The 26731-nt window shown below is 37.0% G+C and overlaps 1 protein-coding gene across 3 annotated transcripts; it reads left to right on the top strand.

Annotated features, from left to right (window-relative positions):
* NOC3L (NOC3 like DNA replication regulator) lies at positions 1-25938 on the top strand. Of its 3 annotated transcripts, none has more exons than XR_009733753.1 (21): positions 1-151; positions 1085-1292; positions 4161-4293; positions 5178-5335; positions 5934-5993; positions 7319-7449; positions 8470-8631; positions 8998-9091; positions 10765-10940; positions 11333-11461; positions 15815-15946; positions 17602-17682; positions 18015-18115; positions 20190-20262; positions 20347-20410; positions 20497-20568; positions 20906-21087; positions 22342-22470; positions 23158-23255; positions 24259-24324; positions 25143-25218. XR_009733753.1 is itself a non-coding variant. In XM_061402844.1 (21 exons), exons 1-21 carry the CDS (start codon positions 143-145, stop codon positions 25704-25706), a joined length of 2400 nt encoding a protein of 799 aa, XP_061258828.1. In that variant the 5' UTR covers positions 1-142; the 3' UTR covers positions 25707-25938. The 3 variants fall into 3 exon arrangements, 2 of the variants coding, with proteins under 2 accessions (XP_061258828.1, XP_061258827.1); XM_061402844.1 differs by lacking the exon at positions 24259-24324 and adding an exon at positions 25578-25938 and having other exon boundaries at positions 5934-5987; positions 25143-25227; XM_061402843.1 differs by lacking the exon at positions 24259-24324 and adding an exon at positions 25578-25938 and having other exon boundaries at positions 25143-25227.
* Positions 25939-26731: the final 793 nt, after the last annotated feature.

Genomic DNA, 26731 nt, shown 5'->3' with positions numbered 1-26731 from the left:
GGTGGAGGATGGGGAGGGGCTAGTGGCAGTTTCCGGCTGGCTCAGTGTTGCTGATTTCGCACGTGTGTTGCGGGTTCGGGATTCCTGGATTACCACTGTCACTGGCGAATTTGTCCAGCCGGGGTACCCTGCACACTTAAGGATGAAGGCCGTAAGTGACCTCAGAAGCCTGGTCCCCGCGGCTTAGGACCCTTTTGGGTCACAGAGTCGCTGCCGATGTATGGGGGCGGCGGCAGTGGCCTAGATTAGGGGCTCCCTGGACTCCCTCCTGGCTCTCCGCGCTGTCAGCTTCCTCTCCCTTAGACCTGGCTCCTTCTTTTTCACCCACTGTGCGCGCTTGGCTTCAGCGGGCCGCAATGATACTAGCACGAAGTCTTGAGTTCATAAGATGTCAGACTTGAAGAGTTCTTCAAGATCATCTTTTGAACCCGTTATTTTACAGACGAGAAACGGTCCTGCTTTCAATAAGTTTATGAGTCTTGGGACCTGAGATAAGTCCTTTTTTTTTTTTTATTCCTAAAGGTAAGTATATAGAAAAGCAAATTGTAATCCACATGCAAGTTCAGTTTTGTTTTCCTTACTTTTAAGGGTCTTTGTCTTGATCTCTTTAAGCTGTAGCTTCATCAGTATTATAACAGCAGTCACTACCTCTAGGCTGTTGGCGGTAATATGTTAGAGCACTTTGTAAACAGTTAAGCGATATGTAAATATCACTTGTTATTGCTACAGACAGCCAACATTTTAATCTTAGTATGCCAAACTACAAGTGTTAAACTAGCCTTGAATAACTGTTTACCAGTAACTCAGTGGTTTTTCACACTTTTTTGAGTCTTAGACCCTTTTGAGCCGCTGTGATTTCTGCTCACTGTAGGAACCTCCCGTTGAATAACTCCTGATCTAGTGCTGTTCTGTAGGATTAATGCCATAGTGTGGCTTTAGCTCTTACATGCAAGACCCGTGACTGTGAGACATTAAAATTGTGGAATTGGCCTAATGAAATAATCAATTCTTTTTAACCTGATTTTAAAAATAAAGTAATTTATTTTTCTGAGTATTCAGTGCCCCTTCTGTTGTTGTTTTCTAGAGAAGAAATAAAAAACAGGTTCCAAGCTTTCGGAAGTTGTTGAAAACTAGTAAAGTCAAACTTGAGAACAAGCTAAAAAACAAACAGTTTAAACAACAAAGCACTCTCAAGAAGTACCGTAAAGAGCAGAGGAAACTGAGGCAAGCTGTAAAAGATGCTGTGTCTAAGAAACCTGTTCCATTGGAGGACCCGAAGGAAAAACGACCAGGTAACTGTGAAAACATTCCTGTGTTCCAGTTTCTATTGATTTGTTCTAAAATATTCTTCATGCAATAACTTTGCTTTTTAGTCATCACTCCTAGGGAAGGATCGTAGTCCTGTGTGTTTCAGTCACTATGAGAAAACATTTTAATGCAGTATTCATGGTGAAAGAGACCCAGCTTCTGCTTTTAGTTTGTTTAGAAAGCAGATCTGAAGATTTTCAGTGCATACTTGGGAAACAAACTCAGAATAACCATGTAAATAACTTTTGGGCATTCCAGTGCTACCACTTTCCCATTTCACTGGCAGTTAGCTAAGGAAAGAGTATTGCTTTTCTCTGATGCATTCTTCACAGTGTTGCCAAGTGTCACTTAGTTTTCTAAACTTCTGGCTTTCTTTTCACTTGAAATGAAATTGAGCTGTAATTGTCAAGGTTATTCTTTTGTCACCCTGTTCAAAACTCCCAAGTACTCAAAACAGTTAAGGAATGTGACCATTCTGAGTCAGACCCATTTTGCTACAGCAGAACTTGCACTTTCAGAGTATTAATATTTGACTATATCTGACTTTTCTTTCTTCCTGTTTACATCTCATTCTCTTCAGATAGATCAGATCAGATCAGTCGCTCAGTCGTGTCCGACTCTTTGCGACCCCATGAATCGCAGCACACCAGGCCTCCCTGTCCATCACCAACTCCTGGAGTTCACTCAGACTCACGTCCATCGAGTCAGTGATGCCATCCAGCCATCTCATCCTCTGTCGTCCCCTTCTCCTCCTGCCCCCAATCCCTCCCAGCATCAGAGTCTTTTCCAATGAGTCAGGTCTTCGCATGAGGTGGCCAAAGTACTGGAGTTTCACCTTTAGCATCATTCCTTCCAAAGAAATCCCAGGGCTGATCTCCTTCACAATGGACTGGTTGGATCTCCTTGCAGTCCAAGGGACTCTCAAGAGTCTTCTCCAACACCACAGTTCAAAAGCATCAATTCTTCGGCGCTCAGCCTTCTTCACAGTCCAACTCTCACATCCATACATGACCACTGGAAAAACCATAGCCTTGACTAGATGGACCTTTTTGATCCCTTGGCAACCATGCTGTTGTGATGTATAAAAGGGCATGGGACTGGAAGTCAGGATGCCTGAGCTTTTCTCAGATTTTGTTTCTTACTAGTGGTGTGGCCTTAGTCTGTCACTTAATCTTCATTTATTTAAGAAAAAAAATACTTCATTTATTTAAAAAAAAAAAATAGGCCTTGCTTGAGTTAGATATGTTTAAAGATCTATCTAAATTTCAGAAGAATTTAAAAAGCATGATATGTTAGGTATTATATTTTAAAAATAAAAGCAAAAAATGTCTTTCTTCTTACATGTTGAGCATCTAAATTAAGTCTCTTAGGGAGTTGGGTGTAGGTATAATGTTCAAGTGAAAGACCTGGGTTAGAGAGAATAGTTTTGCAAATTATTACTGTATAGATGGTAATCAAAGCCTTTGACTTGAGTAAAATCACCATGGAGACTGTGTAACATGAAAATAAGAGAACCCAGAAAATAATTTTAAGAAATGCCAGCATTTAAGAAGTGAGTAGAGAAACCTATAATGTGGTTTGAGGTGGAGCCAGAGAATTAGGAAGAAAACTTAAATTGTATATGTCTTAGAAATGGAAAGAAACATGTTTCAAGAAAGAAGGAAACTTTTTATGTTCTAACATGAAGTAGTCTATAAATGATGAACAGTCATGTATATTGGAACTTCCACCCACTTGAAATTATAGGTTATCACCAGTTGAGTAAAAAGGAGAAAAATATGTATGTACACATAAACTCATATGTGAACTATCACAGTAAGAATTAAAAAAAAAAAAAATAGACTTTCCTTTGACCCAGAGATCTCACTGCTAGGAATGTATCCTATGATTATTTGAAAATATTTTCTAAGAGTATATATGCCCAAGCATGTTCGTTGCAACACTGTTAATTTATGGCAATTATTATGGCATATTTGGCAGTATAGCAATTATTATGGTTAATTATGGCAAAAATATGGAAACTATAAGGGGCTTCCTTTATGGCTCAGTTGGTAAAGAATCCGCCTGCAATACAGGAGACCCTGGTTCGATTCCTGGGTCGGAAAGATGTGCTGGAGAAGGGATAGGCTACCCACTCCAGTATTCTTGGGCTTCCCTTGTGGTTCAGCTGGTAAAGAGTCCACCTGCAGTGTGGGAGACCTGGATTCGATCCCTGGGTTGGGAAGATTCCCTGGAGAAGGGAAAGACTACCCACTCCAGTGATCTGGCCTAGAGAATGCCATGGACTGTATAGTCCATGGGGTCCCAAAGAGTTGGACATGACTGAGCAACTTTCACTATGGCAAAAAAAAAATTATTTTGAAAATAATCAAAATGTTCATCAGCAGGGAATTGTTAAATGATATAAAGATATACAATATCATACAGTTGTTGAGACTGAGAGCCATATTCTAGCTATATGATCTACCAGATCTTTGCAGCAGATGACACAATTATCATTGCTTCCTCCTCCAAAAAATTTTTAAGCTGCTGCATATTTTTCTCTTACATGTAAATTTAACGAATTTAGGATGTATTTTAAATTCTTACGCTTGGTGTAAGTGACCTGGCATTTAGAATGCTCTTGGTGTTTAGATTTAAGGGGTCAAAGATGCTAGCATTTTGCCTCACCCATGACAACCAAGTACAGCAAAGAATTGTCCTGCCCAACACGTCAGTAGTGCTCACGTTTAGAAACATTGGGCTAAGGTGGTTGAAAAACATAAGCTTGTCCTATCATAGACACAAAAACACAGGATTCTATGTCTCTAATACTAATTCCTGATTTTTTTTTTTGTTGTTTGTTGGAATAGGTAAAAGGATTGAGAGGGAAGAGGAAGAAGAGGAGGAAGCCCTTCCTTTAGATATGATGGATGAAGATGACTTACAGTTAATGAAAGATTTAGGACAAAGAGCATCTTTTCTAACGAGAGACATTTCTTCCAGGTAGTACTTCACTTAGATTATAGTCATTCACATCCTTTCAACGTTAAAAACTTGGTTCTGAATTTTACTCAGGTGGGTAGTGCAAGATGCTGCTCATCTCTGAACACTGGAGTTTGTAAACTGTAAACCCTGTTCTGTAAACCTTATTCTGTTTATTTCGTAAATAAAATTAGCTCATAAAAAAATGATTTTATTTAGTATAAATCTTTATTTCTTTTGAGTCTGAATAGTGAAGCAGAGTGAATGGGTGACGTATGCTCTCTGTTTGAGGCAAAACAGTCCCGAGTTCCTTATGGCCACATTACCCATGTCTCAGTCACCGTCACCCTCCCATGCTTAATTGCTCAGTTGTGTCCAACTCTCTGTGACCCCATAGACCACAGCCTGCCAAGCTCCTCTGTTCATAGAATTTTCCAGGCAAGGTTATTGGAATAGGTTGCCATTTCCCATTCCATCTTACCATATCAGGTAGGTATTATTCTATTTCACAGAAAGGAAACTGTTTTCCCATAGTCACAAATAATGGATCTGAAATTTAATACTTAGGTGAAGTCCAAAGTCCATGCTATGTTCTGAAGGTTTGGGGAAAGTAAAACATTTGGCACAATGTCCACATTGGCTCTGTGGAATACTCTTCAAAAAAAAAATCTGTAACTTTACCTTTATTTTGCCGCTAAAGGGAAAACTAAATGTAAGCCATAGTTTTATGGCTTTATATGGTAGGCCATATGATTCATTTACTATACAAATGTCTCATGTTCCTGATCTAAGTGCTAATATCTTTATGCCTATTAAAGATTTGGTTAGTGAGTTATTTTTATGTACTTTTAAAATGATAAGTCTCTTAAGTTCTTTTTTAAAAATATTGAAATTTTTTCCTGCAGTGAGCCTGTTCACGTCAAGAAACGGAAGCATGAGAGTGTTATAGATAAATATGAAAAAATACCAAGAACTCTGCAAACTGCACCAGAGAAGGAACTGATTCACTTACTTCCTATCAAAGATAAAAGTGGTATAATCCCACAGACCAGAGAGAAACCAGGTGAGTCTGATCAGCCTGTGTATTAGGTTAAAATTTTGGTCCCTTACTAATATCACGTTCAAAATTTTCTCATTCAAAATTTATTTTACTTTGACTTTTACTCATATCTACAAAACAGGGTAGCTACAGTTAGTCATAGAGCAAAGTTGACAATTCTGGCTGGAAATACAAATGCTTATCTCATAGTACAATTATGCCCATTGTACTGTGAGTACAGCTGAAGCTGCAAGGTTAAGATGATTCTTTTCAGAGTGTTTCATTTTTTTGTTTCTAAAATTAGAAACATACTAGTCGTCCGTTTTTAGACTCTTTTTTTTTCATACGTGTATTTTTGTGAAATAAAACACAAAAGTCTGGGACTCAAAGATGTGAAATTATGTGGTTTATCCAAAAAATCTGCCCATAAAGCTACCATCTGGGCAAGAAATACTGCCAGCACTCAGAAACATCCCTTCTGCTCCCCTTAATCACTAATTGTTCTCTCCTAATAAAAGTAACTATTTTCCTGAGTTTTATGATAATCACTTCCCTGGTTTTCCTTGTGGTTTTACAACTTATGTATGTTATCACATTTTTAATATGCATATTTTCCATATAGTTATTGACAGTAACCACGACGAAGAGGATCAAGAAGAGATGGAACCTGAGGAAGGTAATGGTATGCATCTTTCCAGTTACTAACTGTTAATTGAGAATTACTTTTTTTTTTTTTTTTTACTTAATAGTGAATTAGTTTTAGATACAAGCTGGAATGTGCATTTTGGAGTATTGGTCATTTCAAGGTCATTTTGAACATTTTCCCACAGTTTGAAAATCTCACCTCGTGTAATTTGATTGTTTGTTGCCCTTCCTATGGAAAATTTTATGCACTTATATTTGGTGATGTCTAGGCATGTGTGGAGAGTCTGATAAATTATTACTATTTTGAATTCTTTTTAATCATAATTTAAGGACCTGCCTACAATTAACTATTAACTTTTTAACCTAAAGGATAAAAATGACTCTGGTATAAAATTATTTTGGTTCTTTCTTAGAGCAGTTATACTTTATGTATGTCTGTTTTACATAACTAAATGTGGGTTCTAATAGTTGGACCAGTTCTAATCACAGTTAAACTGAAAGAACATATTTTATGGTTTAAACTATATTGGGTTGGAATTTGTGATAAAACAAGCTAGTTAAGTTTTACTTTGTCTTAGCAAACCTTATTAGTGTAAATGAGATTACGGGGCAACTATTTTAACTGTTTTGGGTCATTCTTCATAGGCTTATAACAGATTATGCTTGTGTGTTTGGTAAATCTAGTTCCATGTACATTTCTTAAGGTAGATGTATTTTGCATAGAGTTGAAAACAGAGGAGCATGTTTTGTACTTTTTAAAAACTAATTCAGATTGTTCTTTCTCTTAATTTGTATGAATTATTGTGGGTTTATTAGCACAGTGGGCTTCCCTTATAGTTCAGTGGCAAGGAATCCCTACCAATGCAGAAAACGTAAGTTTGATCCCTGGGTCAAAAAAATCCTCTGGAGAAAGGAATGGCTACCTGTTCCAGTATTCTTGCCTGGGAAAGCCCACAGACAGAGGAGCCTGATGGACTGCAGTCCATGGGGTCACAAAGAGTTGAATGGACATGACTTAGTGACTAAACAACAGCAACACTTAGCATAGTACTTAAGAATAAGAACTCTTAATCAGACTACCTGGATTTAAATCCCATTTCTGCCACATATTTGAGCTTAGGCAAGTTACTTTCTCTTTGCCTCAGTTTATCTATAAAATGAGGCTAATGATAGTATTTGCCTCATGTGATTGATGAGAGATTTATATGTATTAATAGTAATCTTGGCTCATAGCAAGTACTTGGTAAAAGTTAGCTATCATTATGGTTGTGTGTTACTACAAGAAAATTATTTTAATCATTAAGATTCTTGGATACTTGTAAATAAAGAAATGTTTAAGAGGTGAAACCTAATCTATTTCAGAGATAATTGAGAAGCCCATTAAGGAGCTGACATTAGAAGAACATTTAATTGAGAGGAAGAAGAAACTACAGGAGAGGAAAATGCATATTGCAGCCTTAGCATCTGCCATATTATCAGATCCAGAAAGTAATGTAAGTGTAACTAATTTCCTTAGGCTGTTCATATTATGTGGTGTAATAGTCTGATCTTTTAAGATTCTCTTCTTAGCTATAAGCACACATGGAAAGGAAGGACATTAACAAAATGGTAGTAACTGAATTAAAATAAGAGAGTACATAGAACCTTAGCCTAATCCAAATCTGAACTTTGTTTCTTCTGTGATCTTAGAAAAGTTGCTTGAACGTTCTGAGTCTTATTTTTTCATCTCTGAATGAAGATATTGGACTATACTTGATGTATGTAACAATATATTTCAGAAAGTGTTTTCAGGGAAATAAGACACATGTTTTAAGAAAACTCAGCGCCATTTGTGGCAACATGGATGGATCTAGAGATTAGCAGACTGAGTAAATAAAGTCAGAGAAAGACAAATATCATACGATATCACTTATGTGTGGAATCTCAATAAATGATACAGTTATAGAAAACAAAATTACAGTTACCAAAGGGGAAAAGGGTGGGGGAGGGATAAATTAGGAATTTGGGATTCAGATATAGATTATTATAATCTATATATAATATAGATCAGTAACAAAGATCTACTGTATAGCAGAGGGAACTATATTCATTATTTTGTAATAACCTATAATGGAAAAGAATCTGAAAAAGAATACATATATGTTTGTATGGGTATAACTGAATCACTTTGCTGTACAACTGAAACATTGTAAATCAACTATATTTCAATTTAAAAAAAGGTAGCATCATTAAAAGAAAACTCAATAAAAAAAGAATTTCTAAAAATAGATTAATAAATGTAAACTTTTTAAAGTATATTTTTTCTAACTGCTTTTTTAACAAAAATTTGATGAACTTACAACTTTAGTGATTTATGTGTTGTTAACGTGAGCAGTGTCTGGAGCTGTGTGTGGCTGGACTAGACTGTGAGCCGTTGTGTGAATTCCACTTATTGTGCCAGATGTGTGGTGGTTTTCTTTTGTTCATAATTATCTTGCCATTTCTCTAGCCTTATATGTTCCTTTCTTTAACAGATTAAAAAATTGAAAGAATTACGTTCTATGCTGATGGAGCAGGATCCTGATGTGGCTGTTACTGTTCGAAAGCTGGTGATAGTTTCTTTGATGGAGTTATTTAAAGACATTACTCCTTCATATAAAATACGACCCCTAACAGAGGCAGAAAAATCCACCAAGGTAATGCTGGATATAACTGCTACACAAGCTGAAAACTTTGCTTTGCTAGAGACAGGAAAAGGGCTTCCCTGATAGCTCAGTAGTAAAGAATCTGCCCACAATGGAGGAGATGTGGGTTCAATCCCTGGGTCGAGAAGATCCCCTGGAGGAGAAAATGGCAACTCCCTCTAGTATTCTTGCTGGAAAACCCCATGGACAGAGAAGCCTGGCAGGCTATAGTCCATAGGATCACAAAGAGTCAGACACGACTTTAGCAACTGAGCATGCAGAGGTGGGAGAAATAGTGGGGGTACTCATATTTTGTGCTAATTTAAAAATGGATTTTAATATTTTGATTTAAGAAAATGATCTTTTTGGTCTCTTTAGATTCGCAAAGAAACCCAGAAATTAAGAGAATTTGAAGAAGGCCTGGTTAGCCAATACAAATTTTATTTGGAAAATCTGGAGCAAATGATTAAAGGTATATTAAAAGTATCCTAAGAGTGTGTAGCACACCGAGCTCTCATCAGGAAGGGGAATTCTGTATTCTGTCCTGTGTGTTGAGTCGGTGTAGTGTATGATGAGGGACAGAGTCTATAGTCAGACTTCCTGAGTTCAAGTTCTGGTTCACCTCTTAGTACCTGTGATAGGCAAAGGACTTAACCTCTCTGTGCTGCAGTTTTTCTGTCTATAAAATGGAAATAAGAATAGTTAAAGTACTATTCTTTAATAGTATTTTGATGCTTTTCTTTAATAGGAACAATCCAGTCTCATCGAATTGTTGTGAGGAGTGAATTAATTTATAGGTATGAAGTAGGATTATAGTGCCTGTACTAGATACTGTGCATTATCAGCTATCAGTATTAGTATTATCATTGCTGCAGTCCTGTACCTAGTAAATAGTTGTATGTTTCTTGAATTTATGAATGGTTAGAATTTATTCTACTGTTTTTTATTTGGAAGGAGTGGTCAGGGGAGAAAGATAATGTGATTGGACGTAATGAGTGCCTTGAAAATGGACTTAACATTTGCTTTCTCTTCGTTCAGAGGAGAAAGGGCATAGGAATCATTCTGACATGAATGGGGAAGAGATTTCTTGCCAAGGCAAGGAGCTTTCATCTGACTCAGTTGGGCTCCTTTACTCAGTGCTGGGTCTAAGGATCACCCAGCTGCCATCTCAGCTGCAACAGATCTGAATCTGTTGGCCCAGTAAGGACGTGGAATGGGGTGGGTGGCATGGATATTGCTTCTGTGCTCTGTCATCTCAGCTGGAACCTAGATACTAGCATTTATTTATCTATCATAATGTCAAGATTCTTCCCTGTTGTAGTGTGTGTCAATATTTTCCTCCCTTTTAAGGCTGAATAATATCCAATTGTATGTACACCCTACATTTTGTTTATCCATTCATTTATCCATTATGAAGTCTTGTCAGTAAATAGAAAATATTGTTCTTAATTATGGTGAATGCAGTCTCTTGAGGAAAAATCACATTTATGAGAAGCAAGTTCAAAACAAAGGCACTTGGGGAATTCCCTGGTGGTCCAGTGGTTAGGAATCTATACTTCCTCTGCTGGGGGCACGGGTTCGATTCCTGGTAGGGGAACTAAGTTACTGTATGCTTTGTGGTACAGCCAAAAATCTAATTAATTAATTAAAATTTTAAAAGTCACTGTCTTTCTCATCTCTGGCTGTGTATGATGAAGAGGGAGGTGTTGAACCTACTTTAGAAAAAAATAGGCATATTTTCGTATATTCAAGTATCTTGTATTTAAGATACTGTGTTACAGTACATTACAGAGTGTGTGTGTAGATATTTCTAGAAAAAAGGTACTGTGAATCATCAGTTATTATGAAGAAGTTAAACCTCTTGTGGACCTCTTGGGTAAAGATACCACAATGAGCATTAGCACTAAGCCCAGGGAAATGATGTAAGATCTAAGATCCTTGTAATTGTGGGGAGAGTCAGAAGATGAATGATGGTAGGTAAATGTTAGTGATAACATTTGTACTTGTGTCTTAAGCGTAGACAACTCTTATTTAAGAATTCAGATGATAGGTTGATTTTTCATAGGATTGCCTGTTGGTGTAAAATAAGCTAATTAATTGAAATTTTAACCAGTGAGTGAAGTAACTCCAGTTATCTTTTGTTAGACTGGAAGCAAAGGAAGCTGAAGAAAAGCAATGTGGTTTCCTTAAAGGCCTACAAGGGCCTGGCAGAGGTGGCTGTGAAGAGCCTGTGTGAGCTGTTGGTGGCCCTGCCTCATTTCAACTTTCACAACAACATCATTGTGTTGATCGTCCCTCTCATGAATGACATGTCAAAATTGGTGGGTTGCTTTTGCTGCTTTTCCTTAACAGAAAATCCAAGACCATGTGATTATTGTTTTCCTCTCTCTCAAAATTGTTTTGGAGCTCTTATTTATTGCTAAAATGGGGTCCATTAAATACTGTCTCTTCAAGAAAATTGTTTGAAAATAAATTTGTTGCAGCAATTCTGAGTAGCAGCTGGTTTTACCCTCTGGGGAACATCAGGCTTGTGTCTGTACACATTTGGTGGTGGGAGGAGGGGATTGTTGCCGCTGGATCTGGTGGATAAAGGTCAGAGAGGCTTCTAAACAATGTATAGGACGGGCCCCCACAACAAAGAATCACCTGGCCCAAAATGTCAGTACCGCTGCAGTTGAAAAACACTGGTTTAGTGTAACATTTTATTTTTCAGATATCTGAAATGTGTTGTGAAGCAGTGAAGAAACTGTTTAAACAAGATAAATTAGGCCAAGCTTCCCTGGGTGTAATTAAAGTGATATCTGGTTATGTGAAGGGCAGAAATTATGAAGTTAGGCCAGAGGTAAGCCTTTTTTTTCTCACCTCGCATTGTGTTTGTTTTTAAAGTACAAAGTTAATTTTCAGTTGTTATGAAGCATTTATTTTTTGTAGAAGTGTATAAACTATAAAGTGAAAGTATTCCCCTAAAGTAACCACTCATAACAATTTGGCGTGTATCCTTCTATCATAGACATTTATGTATAGAGACATGTTGTGTTTATATTTTAAAGTAAAAAATGGGTTTATACAATGGAAACTATTCTGGAGTTTTTATGGATTGTGGATTTATGTAAAGGGCTATCCCATTCTTTTGAACGTCTGCCTTAGTATTCCGTTAGGTGAATATGTAGTCCCTACTTGAGGGGCGGCTGAGTTGTTTCTAGATTTTTGCTATTACAGTCAGCATAGAAAAGAACATCTTGGCCATGTTATTTTTTCACACTTGTGTGAATATTCTGTGAGTTAAATTTCTTAAGTGTTGATACTGTGTCCAACAGTATACACATTTAAATATTTGAAAGAGAAAATCAAATTGTCCTCCAAAAATATTTGAACACTTGTGTTCGCGCCAGTGATGAGTGTCATTTCCCTACAACCTACCCAATGTTGAGTATTTTCACTCTTTAATCTTTGTTAGCCTGGTGGGTAAAAAAATTGTATATTAATAGGTGGTTTATTTTGTTTACACATTGTTCTTAGTAAGGTTTTGCTTCCTTTCGTGCATTTATTAGTCATTTGAATGTTTTACCTGTTTGTATTGTTTGCCAGTTTTTTCCCTCAGGTATTTGTCTTTCTTAATGATATGTTAATAGTTTTTAAAATACTCATTTATGTCAATAAAAACTATGTACTAGGCGCTATTCTGGGTCCTAGGGATAAAGTAGTGAACAAAAGAAACAAAAGGTCCGTGTTTGTTGAGCTTACATTACATAGTAAGCACATTAAATCTTTGCTGTATAAATTGCAAATATTTGTTGCTGTCTTTTAATCTTGGATTGTGGTCTTTTTGCTTCATAGAAGTTTTGCATTTTAATTATTTTATGGAATTGATTTTTTTTTTTTTTTTTTTGTATTCAAGAATATGAAGTATCTTACCTTGATGTTCTTAAGTGAAGTTTTATGGTTTTCTTCTTTTGGGCCTTAGATATCTTTGTTAATTTAATTTTTTACTGTTTTATAACTTTAAAGTCTTCCTTTGTCATCAAAGCCTTTTCATCCCCCGAAGCTGATCATTTTTGCTGAACTGCTAAAATTACAAATACTGAGCTTAAATATTACTCAGAATATTAGAGTAAGCAGATAATAGGGCTTGAACACAAAACTGGATGTGAGGAAACACTTTTATCGATGCTAGAGTATAAACTGCTTCCTTTACTTTCTTGGTATTTGTTTGTTTTGTATATTTATAGTTTTTACAGTGATTTTTTTTTTAAGGTGTACAATGTGATGATTTAATGTATGTATACATTGTGAAATGATTACCACAGTCAGGTTAACACAGCCGTTACCTCTCATAATTACCCGTTTTTCTATAGTGAGACGATTTAAGACCTATCCTCTTAGCAAATTTCAAGTGTAAAATGGAATATTATTAACGGTAGTCACCATGCTGTACATTGGATACCAGAACCTATTCACCTCATAACTGAAAGTTTTGTATCCTTTGACCAGTTTCCTTATTTCCTCCACTCCCTGGCAACCACCATTCTATTCTCCGTTTCTATGTGTACCACTTCTTGAGATCATACAGTATTGGTCTTTCTGTGTCTGGCTTATTTCTCTTGGCATAATGTCCTCCAGGCTCATCCATGTTATCACAGTTTGCTTTATTCATTCATCTGTCCAGCAGACATGTAGATTGTTTCCATATCTTGTCTTCTGTGAAAAGTGCTGCCGTGAACATGGGTGTGCAGGTATCTCTTTGAGATACTGATTTCATTTCTTTTGGATATATACCCAGAAGAGGGATTGCTGGATCATATGATAATTGTAGTTTGCACTTTCTTGAGGAGACTCCATACTGTTCCAACATGGCTGTATGAGTTTACATTCCCACCGACAGTGTCCAAGGGTTTCCTCCTTTTCCAACTGCACTGTGTGCCTGCTTGGGTGCTTAGTTGCTCAGTCGTGTCTGACTTCTTTGCAACCCTATGGACTGTATCCTGCCAGGGTCCTCTGTCCATGGGATTCTCCAGGCAAGAATACTGGAATGGGTTGCCAGTCTTTTCTCCAGGCGAATCTTCCCGACCCAGGAATCAAACCCGGATCTCCTGCATTGCAGGTGGATTCTTTACCGGCTGAGCCACCATAGCCTTTCTGACAGATGTGAGCTGGTATCTCACTGCCGTGTTTATTTTCATTTCTATGATGGTTATGCTGTTGAGCATCTTTTCATTTGTCTATTGGTCATTTGTTGTTCGTTTTCTTTGGAAAACATACGTACTTAGGTTCTTTGTTCTTTTTTAAGTCAGGTTATTTGTTTTTTTTTCTGTGAGTTGTTTGAGTTCCTTAGTATTTTGAATGTTACCCCTTACCAGATACATGATTTGCAAATATTCCCCCATTCCGCAGGCTGCCATTGCATCTTATCAGTGCCTTTGCATGTGAAAGGTTTCCAGTCTCATACAGTCTCACTGGTTTGCTTTGCTTTTGTTGCCTGTGCTTTTGGTGTTATATCTAAAAAATTAATGCTCAGACCAGTGTCAAGGAGCTTTGGCCCTGCGTTTTCTTTTATAGGGGTTTTATGGTTTGGGGTCTTTAATCCATTTTGAATTAACGTTTATGACTGGTAGGATAAGGGTCCACTCTCAGTTCTATGTATGGATATCCAGTTTTCCCAACACCAATTTTTGTAGACTGTCCTTTTCCTGTTGTGCATTCTTGGTTCCTTTACCAAAGATTAGTAAGGGACCATGCACTGCTTTCTTTGATTTGGAATTATTTATTTTGGGAGGGGGCTTCCCTGGTGGCTTAGCAGGTAAAGAATCCACTTGCGGTGCAGGAGACACTGGTTCGATCCTTGGGTTGGGAAGATACCCTGGAGATATTTTATGAGCACACAGAATACCTACAAAATACTAGAATCTTCTGATACCTAGAATGATTTCAGGTGTAGTATTTATGCTTTTCATTCTTCCTGGTTTCCATTCCACACTTTAAATGAAATTCTCAGCTTTCTTCAAAATGTACGTGTAGGAACTTAAAAATAATACAAACCTGTAGTTCTCCAACCGCTCCCCACCCCGCCTCCTGCAACACACACATGCAAACACAATGCTGCTGTAACTGCAGGTCAGTAGGGTGGTTTCTTCCCCAGAAAGTGTAGGATTTTAAGCCCCTTTTCTTTGTGTTTGGATGGTCGCTGTAGCACACAATACATCAATTTCTGAATTAGTTTCTGATTTTTTTTTTTTTTTAATGGCTTAAGGCAGTAGTACTCGTGGTCCCTGGATCAGCATCAGCTGGGCCCATATGACAGACCTGCTGAATCAGAGACTCTGAGGATGGGGTCTAGCTGTTTGTGTTTTAACAAGCCCTCTGAGTGAGTGTGATATTTGGTCAAGTTGGAGAACCATTGGCTTAAAGAAACTGTTTTAAAATGAATAACACTAGTCTTCATATTATTTTTTTATTGGGGGAAAAAAGATTAGAACTGTTAACTGCAGAATTGAATCTGATTTGGGAAATGAAAGCTGGTTTGAAAGTGAAAGTGAAGTCGCTCAGTCGTGTCCCGACTCTTTGCGACCCCATGGACTGTAGCCTACTAGGCTCCTCTGTCCATGGGATTTTCCAGGCAAGAGTACTGGAGTGGGGTGCCATTTCCTCCTCCAGGGGATCTTCCCAACACAGGGATCGAACCTAGGTCTCCCACATTGTAGGCAGACGCTTTAAGCTGGTTTAGAGATATCTAAAGCATCCTCTCCCCGCATGCTGGTCCAGCCTTTTCTGGCCTGTCGGCTCTTGCAGTCCTGTCTGCCGGTGCCACATTGTGTTCTCTTCTTCTGCTTCTCATTTCATTGCAAAGTAAAATTATGTGTATTTAGACAAATGCTAGCGTCCTGCTGCTGCTGCTAAGTCGCTTCAGTCGTGTCCGACTCTGTGCGACCCCATAGACGGCAGCCCACCAGGCTCCCCGTCCCTGGGACTCTCCAGGCAAGAACACTCCAATCATAGACAAATTACTGAATATGTTTAGCAAAAAGATAATAGAACTTTGTGTAAAATGTGATAAAAGATGTTGCAAAGTTTTTTTGTTTTTTGGATTTTTTTTTTTAGCTTGAAGGAAGGAAATAACATTTTTAATGCTTATTCTGTTTAAAGTATTTGAGAGCAATATAAATAATAAGCTGTGTATTTGTGTTTTTTTCAATAACAGATGTTAAAAACATTCTTGTGCCTAAGAATCAAAGAAATAGAAGTGAAAAAAGATACAGAGGATATTAATAAACCAAAAAAGTTCATGACTTTTAAGGAAAAGAGAAAAACTCTATCAAGAATGCAGAGAAAGGTTTGATTGATTTTCTTTTTGGTTTTAATTGATTTTAGAGTAAAATCAATTAGGCACAGGTTAAAAATCATAGTTAAATCATATATAAATATATTTAGAGGATTTTATTTTCCCCAGTTATTGCAAAGAAATGTTTTATGAAATCAACTTTAACTGACAATTTATTAGCAAAGAGCAACAGGTGAAAAGGTTTTCTTGCCATGTTGTCTTTTATCCTTTGGCTTTTTCTTGCCGTGCTGGCTTTTAAGATCATCTTAGATTTGTTGTGATAACACAGATTCCTTCCTTAAAAGAAAGGGTGTATTCATGTGAAGTTGGCAACAACATAGGTTTTAATTGAATCTTGTTTCTCTGTTGCTTTGTATTTGAAACCCAGGTTGAAATTCCAGACTTTTATTTATTTGCTATGGGACTTTGTAAACTTTTTTTTTTTTTTAGTATTTTGAGAAATAGAGCTAATAATAGCTCTGCCTTGCCGGGGTCACTGTGCAGTTTAAATAGAATAATATAGGAAAACCACTTAACGGAGTGTACAGCACTGGGTGTACTATATAAACATTGGTTACCACCACCACCATCATCATCATGATCTCTTCTCAAAACATTTCTAAACAGTTTATTAGGTTATTCAAATGGGTTATTAGGAACAAAATAAAAGGTCATTTCCAGAAATATCCATCTTTGAATGGGTCTAATAACTTTTGAAAACAAGACAAATATCAGAGGGAGGGGACACATGTATACCTATGGCTAATTCTTGTTGACGTTTGACAGAAAACCACAAAATTCTATAAAGCAATTATAACTCAGTTAAAAAATAAATAAATTTTTTAAAAAGGCAGAAATGTCAAAATAGACTTAGTGATTGTTAACAAATGAAGGTTAATATTTAAATTATTTATACTACACTCTCCTAATGTAGGTTGGACATGCCTGTTAGGAATAGCATGTATGTGGCTACCATGGGGAATCAGAGATTCTTAGCAGATCTTTAACAACTTCATGTGAAGGGAGGAAACTATTCCTCACTCAGTCCCCTATGTCTCAGGCAGTGTAGCAACCACTGTTTGCTGCTCTTACAGCAGGAAGGAGTGGGAAAAAATTGTTTTTTTGTTGAATTTCTGTATGTTTAGTATCTAGTTTTATGCATTATATGTTAATAAGTTTGGGAAGTATTGTTGATGACTGGTTTCCACGTTTTTCGTGATTTCACAATAAGAATTCTTTCTGGGCTGAGCATGTCCATTTTTTCTTTTTGAAAGAATTTAAGTTACAGAAAATTTAAGTTACAGAGAGTAACAATAGAATTTAAGTTACAGAGAGTAGTATAACATATCCCATGTATTTATCATTCTGAAGAGCAAGTATTAATACACTTCAGTTTTTTTTCTTGAAAAGAAAACACTGGTGATGGAGTTGGAGTCCCTTTGTTCCTCTCTCCAATCCCATTCTTCTGCCTTCCTCCTCGGAGGCAGCCACTGTCATATAATTGGTTTGTGTATGTTTCTTATCCATGTTTTTCTATTTTTGCTTGTATTTGTATCTGTAGACAATCTCTGGTGTTGTATGTGTTTCATAATACTGACATATAATGCGTCTCTGAAGCTAGCTTCTTCACTCAGTGGTACACCCTTGTTTTTAAAATCTACTTTCAGTGGAAGAAAGCAGAAGAGAAACTAGAGAGAGAACTTCGGGAGGCAGAAGCTTCAGAGAGTACTGAGAAAAAACTTAAACTGGTAGGCGGTTTCACACATTCTCTTATGCTTTTAATAAGGTTTTGTTAAATAATCTTAACTAGAGACATTGTTTCAACTTATGGTTATACGACGTTGGTTTACTTCATGGGGCTTAGGTGTGTGATATGCAGGAAATAGTAACCTGATTGATGATGGTAGTTTTAGGAAATAACAGGATGTGTATCTTCATTCTGTTTTTTTGAAACTCTTAAGGTTGAATAGCGAGGAGGGATGGGAAAAGACAGAAAAGACTGGGCTTTCAAAAGTGATCGTTTTGCTAACTTGGGAGAAAGTGTACTAGGTTATACTGAAGTCATTTTGTCTGTTCTCAGCACACGGAGACTCTGAACATCGTGTTTGTAACCTACTTCAGAATACTGAAGAAGGCCCAGAGGTCACCTCTCTTGCCAGCAGTTTTGGAAGGTCTTGCCAAGTAAGGGCTGTGTAGGTTGAAATCTTTTAAATTCTTTCTAAATAAATAAGACCAAAATAATCATGAATTTTAAACAGGGCTCACTAATGATAACCTCGTGTCCTTCTCAGTTCTCATTCCTTTTTTATTTGTTACTAGCCTTTCCTTGAAACTATTTGTAACACTACACATTTTTTGGTTTTCTCATCTCAAACCTTTAGTTTTTTTCATTTCCTTCACTAACTCTTTCCTCCAGCTTACTCAGTTCTCACCGTCCCTAAGATTCATCCCTTCGTTCTGGTTTCCTTTTGCTCTGTAGTCAGTTTTTGGTCTTATATAATCTGTTCCTCTTAAGATAGGTCCTTTTGTATTTTTCTGTGAACCCTGATGAACCTGTTGGGGGATGTGAGCCAGAGTTATGGTCGTCATGATAGTTTTCTACAGTTATTTGAGATATTGTCCCATAGAACAGTACTATCTAATAGAAATATAGTGTAAACTACATACGTAATTTAAAATTCTCTTTTAACCACATTGAAAAGGAAAAAGAAACAGTGAAATCAATTTAAGTATATTTTACTGAATTTATTTTATCTAAAATATTATTTTGACATGTAGTCAGTGATAAACATTAATGAGATATTTGGCATTCCTTTTTTCATAATGTATCTTCGAAAAATGGTATATATTTTACATTATAGCATATCATCTCAGTTTGGACTAGCCGCATTTCAAATGCCAGTGGCTACCATTGTTTGGAAGCCCAGCTTTAGAGATAGGACTAATGTCTGGAAGATAGAGAAAAGGCAGACTCTGTTCAATAAAGAAGAAATTACTTCCTAATGACTAGAGCTGTATGGTGATGAAATGCTTTGCCTCATAAGATAGTGTGGTTCTTGTCATTGAAAGAGATGTTAGTCAGAGATTCGAAGAGAAGGTATTATTACATTAGGGAGGACCTGTTTGTTTTTTCAGTGACCAATTTCTTTTTTTAAACATAATGCTCATTTATTAATACAAATTGAAATAATGCAGTTAAAAATTAAAAGATCATAAGTTCCCTTCTTTCCTTTACCAGTATATAAATCTGCCTACCTACCTTTCATATAGATTGAATCTTTCACACAAATGTATACTGTTCTGTAACTTTTCTTTTTTTGATAAACAGTTATTCTGGGTATCCTTCCTTGTTAGTATATACAGACCCACTTTTAAGTTCATGATACTCCATTTTATGGATATATAATACTTTATTTGATCAGTGCCCAGTGCTACACTGGAAATAGCTTCAATGTACTTGTGTGCGTATATTGCTAGGTCAAAGAATATGTTCATTTTAAATTTTGATAATTATTGCTATATTACGTCTCCAAAAGGTTGTACCAATGCACAGGGAATCTGTGACCTCTAAGGTCTTTCCTTCTAAGATTTACTTAGTGTCAAAGGCTCTTGCACTAATTCTGAAGAGATATCCTGACTTGGAACTACTTGAGTGCCTAACGTTTTATAGTGTACAGAGTGCTCTGACATTTAGTAGCTCACATGATTCTTTAACTCTATTGAGTGATCTCAGTTATTTCTAGAAATAGAAGGCCAGAATTTAGGATTATGTAGGTAATTAATTGAAGAGCCTGAGCTGGACACTAGGTGCAGCATTTCTTTTAAGCTTTCCTAGGGTTCGTTTTCTTATTAATAGCAAAATCTTTCCTGTCTTCCTTCTTCCTGCCCCATTTTCTTAGAAGCTGGAACTGATGACTCCTTTGTTACTTAGAACATCACTTGGGCAACTAGTCAGCTTGTCTCAGAGCTGACTCTTTGCTCTTAGCAACTTTTTTCTCTGAGCAGGAGTATTTTTGAAATATATTTAATTTGTTTAGTGCCTCATATACTCCTGCTGAGTATAGTGTCTAGTTGTGTATGAATTGTCCAAGAGGCCAGTATGAATTAATGAAAAATATAATCACTGTCATCTCTAGCATAGCTAACATTTTGAAACAAGTAATATTAAAAACACCGTTTTAAAGTCAAGTTTAATTTTTAAGCTCTTTATATCTATTTTTATGTTACCTTTTAACCAAATTCTGTTTGATTCTAGGTTTGCTCACCTTATCAATGTGGAATTTTTTGATGATTTATTAGTAGTTCTACATTCTCTCATTGAGTCTGGTGTAAGTAACTCTACTAATGAATTACTTTTTAAGATATAAATTGTAGTTATTCTTAATGTCCTTTTTTTTCTTTGTCTTTTGAAGGACTTAAGCTATCAAGAAAGTCTTCACTGTGTCCAGACTGCTTTTCATATTCTTTCTGGGCAAGGTAAGATAGTTTCTTGACCAAGTTTTGTTTGTCTTGGCCTGTAGAGGCTGTAACATACCTAACTGATGTTTGTTGTTATTTCAAAGGTGATGTTCTGAATATTGATCCAATGAAATTCTATACTCATCTTTACAAAACACTGTTCAAGTTACATGCAGGTACGTATGTTTAAGATAATGTGTTTTTAGTAAATCTTTATCTTTTAAGAATATGTTATGACTGCAGTTCTAGTCAATGAGAATTGAGAAATAGGAGCTGGTACATAAAATGCCAGCCTGCCAGTGCCACACATCTGTATTTCAGAAAACTTTTGGAGTTGACTGGAGATGAATTCCAACTCAGAGCAATACATGGGCAGGGTAGCACTGCTTCATCAATTAGGGAGATGATGTGGGACAGGTATGACAGGTTCATCTGAGATTTTTCAAGTGCACTGAAGTTGCGTAATGAAAAAGGGATGAGACCAGCCTTGAAGGGTCTTACCTGCTGTTTCAGGTGCTACGAATGAAGGCGTTGAGACCGTCCTCCAGTGTCTTGATGTCATGCTGACTAAACGCAGAAAGCAAGTTTCTCAACAGCGGGCCCTGGCCTTCATCAAGCGCCTTTGTACCCTTGCTCTTCATGTGCTTCCAAATTCGAGCATTGGCATTTTAGCAACTAACAGAATATTAATGCATGTAAGTAGGGTGCAAACAGATGGAGCATCGTTCTTGCTATATAACAACGGTGTTTTGTTTGATATATGTCTTTTCCCCCACTTACAGTATTTTTTAATTATAAAAGTAATTCATATTTGTGATAAGATTAAGTAATAAAAGAAGTACATAAAATTATGAAAGGAAAACATTCCACTCCTACTGACACTCTCCAGAAATAACCATTTTTACCAGGTGGTGCATATCCGTCCAGAAGACCTTAAAAAATTCATATATAAATGTGTATGCTAAATACACACAAGTAGTAATTACTCAGTCATGTCCAACTCTTTGCGACCCTGGAGACTGTAGCCCATCAGGTTCCTTTCCATGGGATTCTCCAGGCAAGAATACTGGAGTGGATTGCCATTCCCTTCTCCAGAGGATCTTCCCGACACAGGGATTGAACCCTGGCCTCCTGCATTGCAGGCAGATTCTTTACCATTTGAGCTACAGGAAGTCCTAAACACACACAAACAGAATTTTTTTTCTTTTAATGGAGACGGGATTATGATATACATTTCCGTTCTACAACTTTTCTTTTTAATACTTACTGGTGGCGAACACATTTTTGTGTCAGTAAAAATACAGCTACTTTGTCTTGTTAATGACTGCTGGTTTAACATGGTTCTTACTGTGTGAAAGCACTGTTACAATGCTTTGCAAAAATTAATTCACTTAATCTTCATAGCAACTCTGAAGTAGCTACTATTTTTCTCATTTATAGATAGGAAAAACTGAGGTCCAGAGAAATTAAGAAACTTGCCCAAAGTGACACTACTAGTAAGTTGCAGAGTTGAAATTAAAATTTAAGCAATCTGGCTTTTACACTTTGCATTTTTCTTTTGATGGGTGTAAGTTGTTTGCGTCTCTGCTATTATAAATGATGCTACAGTGAATATTCTTATATGTGTATCTAATGTAATTATTTCTATAAGAAGGATTCCTAAAAGTGGGGTTGCTGAGTGAAAGAATATCTGTTTTCTTTTGCAAGATGAAATGAATTATTTTCAAAGCAAGCTAAGAAAATATTCTTTTGCAATTTTTGTTCTGTTATGGCGCAAACTTAAATTGCAGAAATTAAAACTAGGTATAAAGTACATGTACTTATATCTCATATGTAACTATAGAACCAAATTATGTTTAAATGGAAATAAAAGTACAGAATCCAATAGCATCCTTAAAATTAATAATATTGTTTTAATTAGTCCTTCTTTTTCTGTGACATTTTTGCAGACTTTCCCTAAAACAGACCTGTTGCTTGACAATGAATCTCAGGGGAGTGGGGTTTTCCTTCCTGAGCTGGATGAACCCGAGTACTGCAATGCTCAGAACACCGCTCTTTGGGAATTGCATGCACTGCGGGTAAGAGGATCCCCCCCCCCCACCCCCCACCCAAGCCCTTTCCTTTTTGTGAAAAAATTTTTCAGTTTTTGCCCAAGTAGCTATAACTGCCAGAGAACTTAATGTATTTTGTTTTGGGACTGCCTTTCCTACAATTCCTGTCTTAATATTCCACATCTCACTTTGCTCTTGCTATTAAGATGCTGAGATGCATTTTCTAAGGAAGCAGAAAGTGGTGACAGTATTGTAGGGTGAGATTTCCTGAAATCTTTCCCTGACACTATTCAAAATAGAAGATTCGTTATGAGGCATATTTGTATTGGGTCCTATCCAGGGAGACTTCGGAAGCCTGCCAGTTTCAAGAGGGTTTCACCTACGTTGTGACTCTATAGTGTGAACAGTAGCATTCGAGTGGAAATACATTTCAGGAAATCTGTTGTAAACTAACTTTTTTTACTCTGAAAGAGAAATTGCCTTTTGATTTTCCTTTTCATACTGTAAAAGCAAGACTAAGCTACATCACTAGTAGCTTGGTCATGAGACTTGGAATCTTGTGAGCAAAGGTACTGTTTTTTCTGTGGGTGGGTGGTTCTAATGAATTAGATATGCATTTGTAGTTTTTAGAAAAACTGGTGTTAATTAAACTGTGGTTTGTGTCTTATAAAATACTGACCCGCGCAAAATGTGGTGGTCCTCTTTCCCCTTCAGCGACATTACCATCCCATCGTGCGGAGGCTCGCTGTTCACCTCATTGCCGGAGCCCCTTCAGAAGGCTCGGAAGCGCTCAAGCCAGAATTGAGCCGAAGGTAGTGTTTAGCGTCGCCTTATTATAGAACTCCAGATTACCACTGATAGCTGTTTTGACTATGAGAAATCTGTTTTTTACAAAGTAATAGATTTCAAAATGGAAAGTGGCCATTTGGTCATCTGGATTTGGTCCACTTCATTTTCTTGAGTTATTCCAAGGAGAAAACATTGCTAACTGAGATTTGGTTTGTTTTGAATAATTACTTTTTTTTTTTAGTTATAAAAAGTTTCACACATACAGGTAAATAGAGAGAATAGTGAATCCCCAGGTGCTTATTGTTTAGGGTCAACTTTTAATAAGATGATGCCATATTTGCTTTATGTGAAGATCCTTGAGTCTAACCAGACTCCCCTTTTTTCCCCCTCTGAATGGTTCTGCTAGGACCAGAAAGGGAGAAGTGAAGAAGCAGAGAGAAGTGCTTTGAACCCGGCCACCTAGAAGGCAGCAGTTTCTCTTGTTAGGCCTCACAACTATCTTTTTGTGTCCCCTGACTGGTCAGAATCTGGACCAGCACTTACAGTGTTCATCTTTCTCTTCCAGATGGGGAAAGGGTTCCTTCTAAAAGAAGTTTCTTTACCCACAAGTTTTTATTCTGAAAAATTTCAAAAAGTACAAAGAAGTTGAAACAGTAGTAATTATTTTTTCTCTCCCCTCACCCCCACACAAGATCAATTAGGAAATACTTGGTTCTACAGAAGACACCTTTGTGATAGTCCCGCCACTCAGAGCTATTACAGCCCCACTGGTTTCTTTAATCAGAGACCACAGACAGGTGGCCTGAAAACAAAATTTTCTGGTCTAGTCAGTGTTTGAGAAAAAGTCTGATTAGTTGCTATATTGTAAAATTTGGGGGAATTCACCTAAAAATCACATTTCCAGCTTCTCTTGAAATACTGGAGAGATAACAAAACAGATCTGTATTTTTACATCATAATAGTCAGCTACCCACCTCTCTTAATGAGGTATAAATTGTAATTTCCTATAAATTCTTTTCCTTCTAGGTAGGACAGAGTTAACCTTTGCCCTTCTTCAGTCTCAGATCATTAAGGATTCATTTATACGCAAGGGTGTGGACATTTATTCTGTCCTGATTGGCCTCTCCTGGCTTCCAGTCCACGCAAACTGAAGAATTACACTGTTGGAAATCCGTGGAAGATAACTCCATGCCTTGTGTTCTCACGACTAACTTAACACTTAGTTGCATATCTTTCACATAACTGATTGAGTTGAGATTTGATCACATTAAACTTGAGGTCTTTTGCTCAGCCTTCTTTTCGTTCAGGCTTATATTTATCCGTGTATACCAGACCTATATGAGGTGGATTTAGTTGGATAATGAAGTTTTAATATGGGGATTTAGGACTTATTTTATATGTATGTTTTGCTGGTTTTCAAAGAAAACAAAAGCACTAATTAGAAAATATATATGCATCCTTAAGTTCATCACAGCATTATTTACAATAGCCAAGATATGGACGCAACCTAAATGCCCATCAATAAATGAATAAAGAAAGTGAGGTATATATGACTGGAATATTACTCAGCCATGAAAAAAGGCATTAAAGCTTGCCCTTTGCAACAACATGGATGGGCATAGAGAAGGTATTATGCTAGGTGAAATAAGTCAGAGAAAGACAAATACTGTATGATATCACTCTCAAAATAAATGAACCAACAAAATAGAAACAGTCATGGATACAGAGAACAATGAGGGGGTGCCAGAAAGGAGGGGGTTAGGAGGAGAGAAGTAGGTGAGGGAGATTGAGAAGTATACATTGAGTACAAACTGTTTTCTCTGGGTACGATCTAATTCTTCGGGTGCAGTCTAACTTTTCAAGTTATGGATAGATTGGTGCCTTTACATTTCTTATGTTTGTTATTATAGATCTGCTGCAGAACTTTTTGAGGCTTATAGCATGGCAGCAATGACCTTCAATCCTCCTGTTGAATCTTCAAACTCCAAAAGGAAGGTATGTGATAGTTTTCATAATTTTTTTTAAAAGATGGAATAAAAACTAAATGTCTCTTAGTAACTGATTTCAACTTGCTAAATTGTTTTCTAGGTGGATTTTTTTTTTTTTTTTTTTTTCATGTCTAGGAGCTGATGGTAGGGTGAATTTCTGGGATTGGATTCCCTTGGAGACAGGAGACTTGATTCAGTGTAGACTAGCTGGTGTGTCCAAGACCTGACGCGGGCCCTGTCATTGTTACATTCCGTGTGCTTTGATGTCAGCTGTTGCCATCTGTAGCTTTGCTCATGGCTTGTCTTTTGCTTACAGCATAAGCAGACTTTTAACTCATACTTCTAATATTTTTTCAGGATAAAGTTTTACAAGGGGATTCATTTTTGAATGAAGAGTTAAATCAGCTGATCAAAAGACATTGCAGTCAAGTTGCTACTCCGTTGCCTCTGGATTTCACCAAATGTTTGGAAACATCACTGCGGTAGTGGAAGAATGAGGAGTCGGTGGACTTCCTGTATATTTGTGTGTTTGTGCGGGTGCACATAAAGATTATTGTTAATTCAGGACCTTCTCTTGAGGAGAAAGAATTATCTTTTGCGTGGCACACGGTTCTGTCCCAATCCTAAAAATATGCACAGGAAAATCAAGACTATGAGATTCCTTTTTACCAGTTACTCTTTGTAACCAAATAAATCTATTTTTATTGCACCACCATGATGGAAGTGAGAAACATTCTAAATTTGAGTGTATATATTTTTATGAAAATTTTTGAGAAAAGGAAAAATAGCTTTCAATTGGGTACCAGGTTCTTTGGCTCTTCCTGGACAATAAACTTCAAGAATTAACCTAATTTGGTATATGGGAAAAAGAATGAGTGCTCATCATGGTTGCTTTCATGGAAAGTTTGAGTGTGATTCTAGTCTCTTTGAAGTCCTTCATATTTTCTGACATGCTCTGGAGGGTGAAAGGGGAAAAATCCCTTCCAGGTGGAAAAAAACAAGTCTGAGACATTACCACTCTGTCTTAAGGATAAAAGGTATCCAGTGAGGGTCTTCTGGGTTTCCCAGGTGGCACTAGTGGTACAGAGCCCACCTGCCAGTGCAAGAGACGTAAGAGAGACGGCTTTGATCCCTGGGTCGGAAGATCCCCTGGAGGAGGTCTTGGCAACCCACTGCAGTGTTCTTGCCTGAAGAATCCCATGGACAGAGGAGGTGGGAGGGCTACATGGGACTGCAATCCCATGGGACTGCACAGAGTTGGACACTACTTACGTGGCTTAGCATGCGTGCAGCGCGAGGGGCTTTTATTTTATTCCCCCCGCCCCCTTTTTTTAAATGGTGAAATGCCTATTCTTAGGAATATAAATAAAAAGTAGTATTTTATGTGACTGTTGCCGTATTCTAGGAATGGCCTATGAAGTAAGTGTTTTAATTACCTGTTTATAAATATTCTTTACTGTGAATAGTTGAATAAAAAAGCTTCCTTTTTCTATTCTTTTGAGAATTAAAAA

Source organism: Bos javanicus, chromosome 26 (assembly GCF_032452875.1).
Source record: "Bos javanicus breed banteng chromosome 26, ARS-OSU_banteng_1.0, whole genome shotgun sequence".
Classification (NCBI taxonomy): Eukaryota; Metazoa; Chordata; class Mammalia; order Artiodactyla; family Bovidae; genus Bos; species Bos javanicus.
The sequence above is the reverse complement of the archived record's forward strand: the minus strand, read 5'-3'. Positions and strand labels throughout refer to the sequence as shown.

Excerpts from the sequence above, each read along its gene's own strand:
- NOC3L (XM_061402843.1), top strand. Across the intron at positions 17,683-18,014 it reads CTGAGAAAAAACTTAAACTG|CACACGGAGACTCTGAACAT; the intron begins GTAGGCGGTTTC and ends GTCTGTTCTCAG. Across the intron at positions 18,116-20,189 it reads GTTTTGGAAGGTCTTGCCAA|GTTTGCTCACCTTATCAATG; the intron begins GTAAGGGCTGTG and ends GTTTGATTCTAG.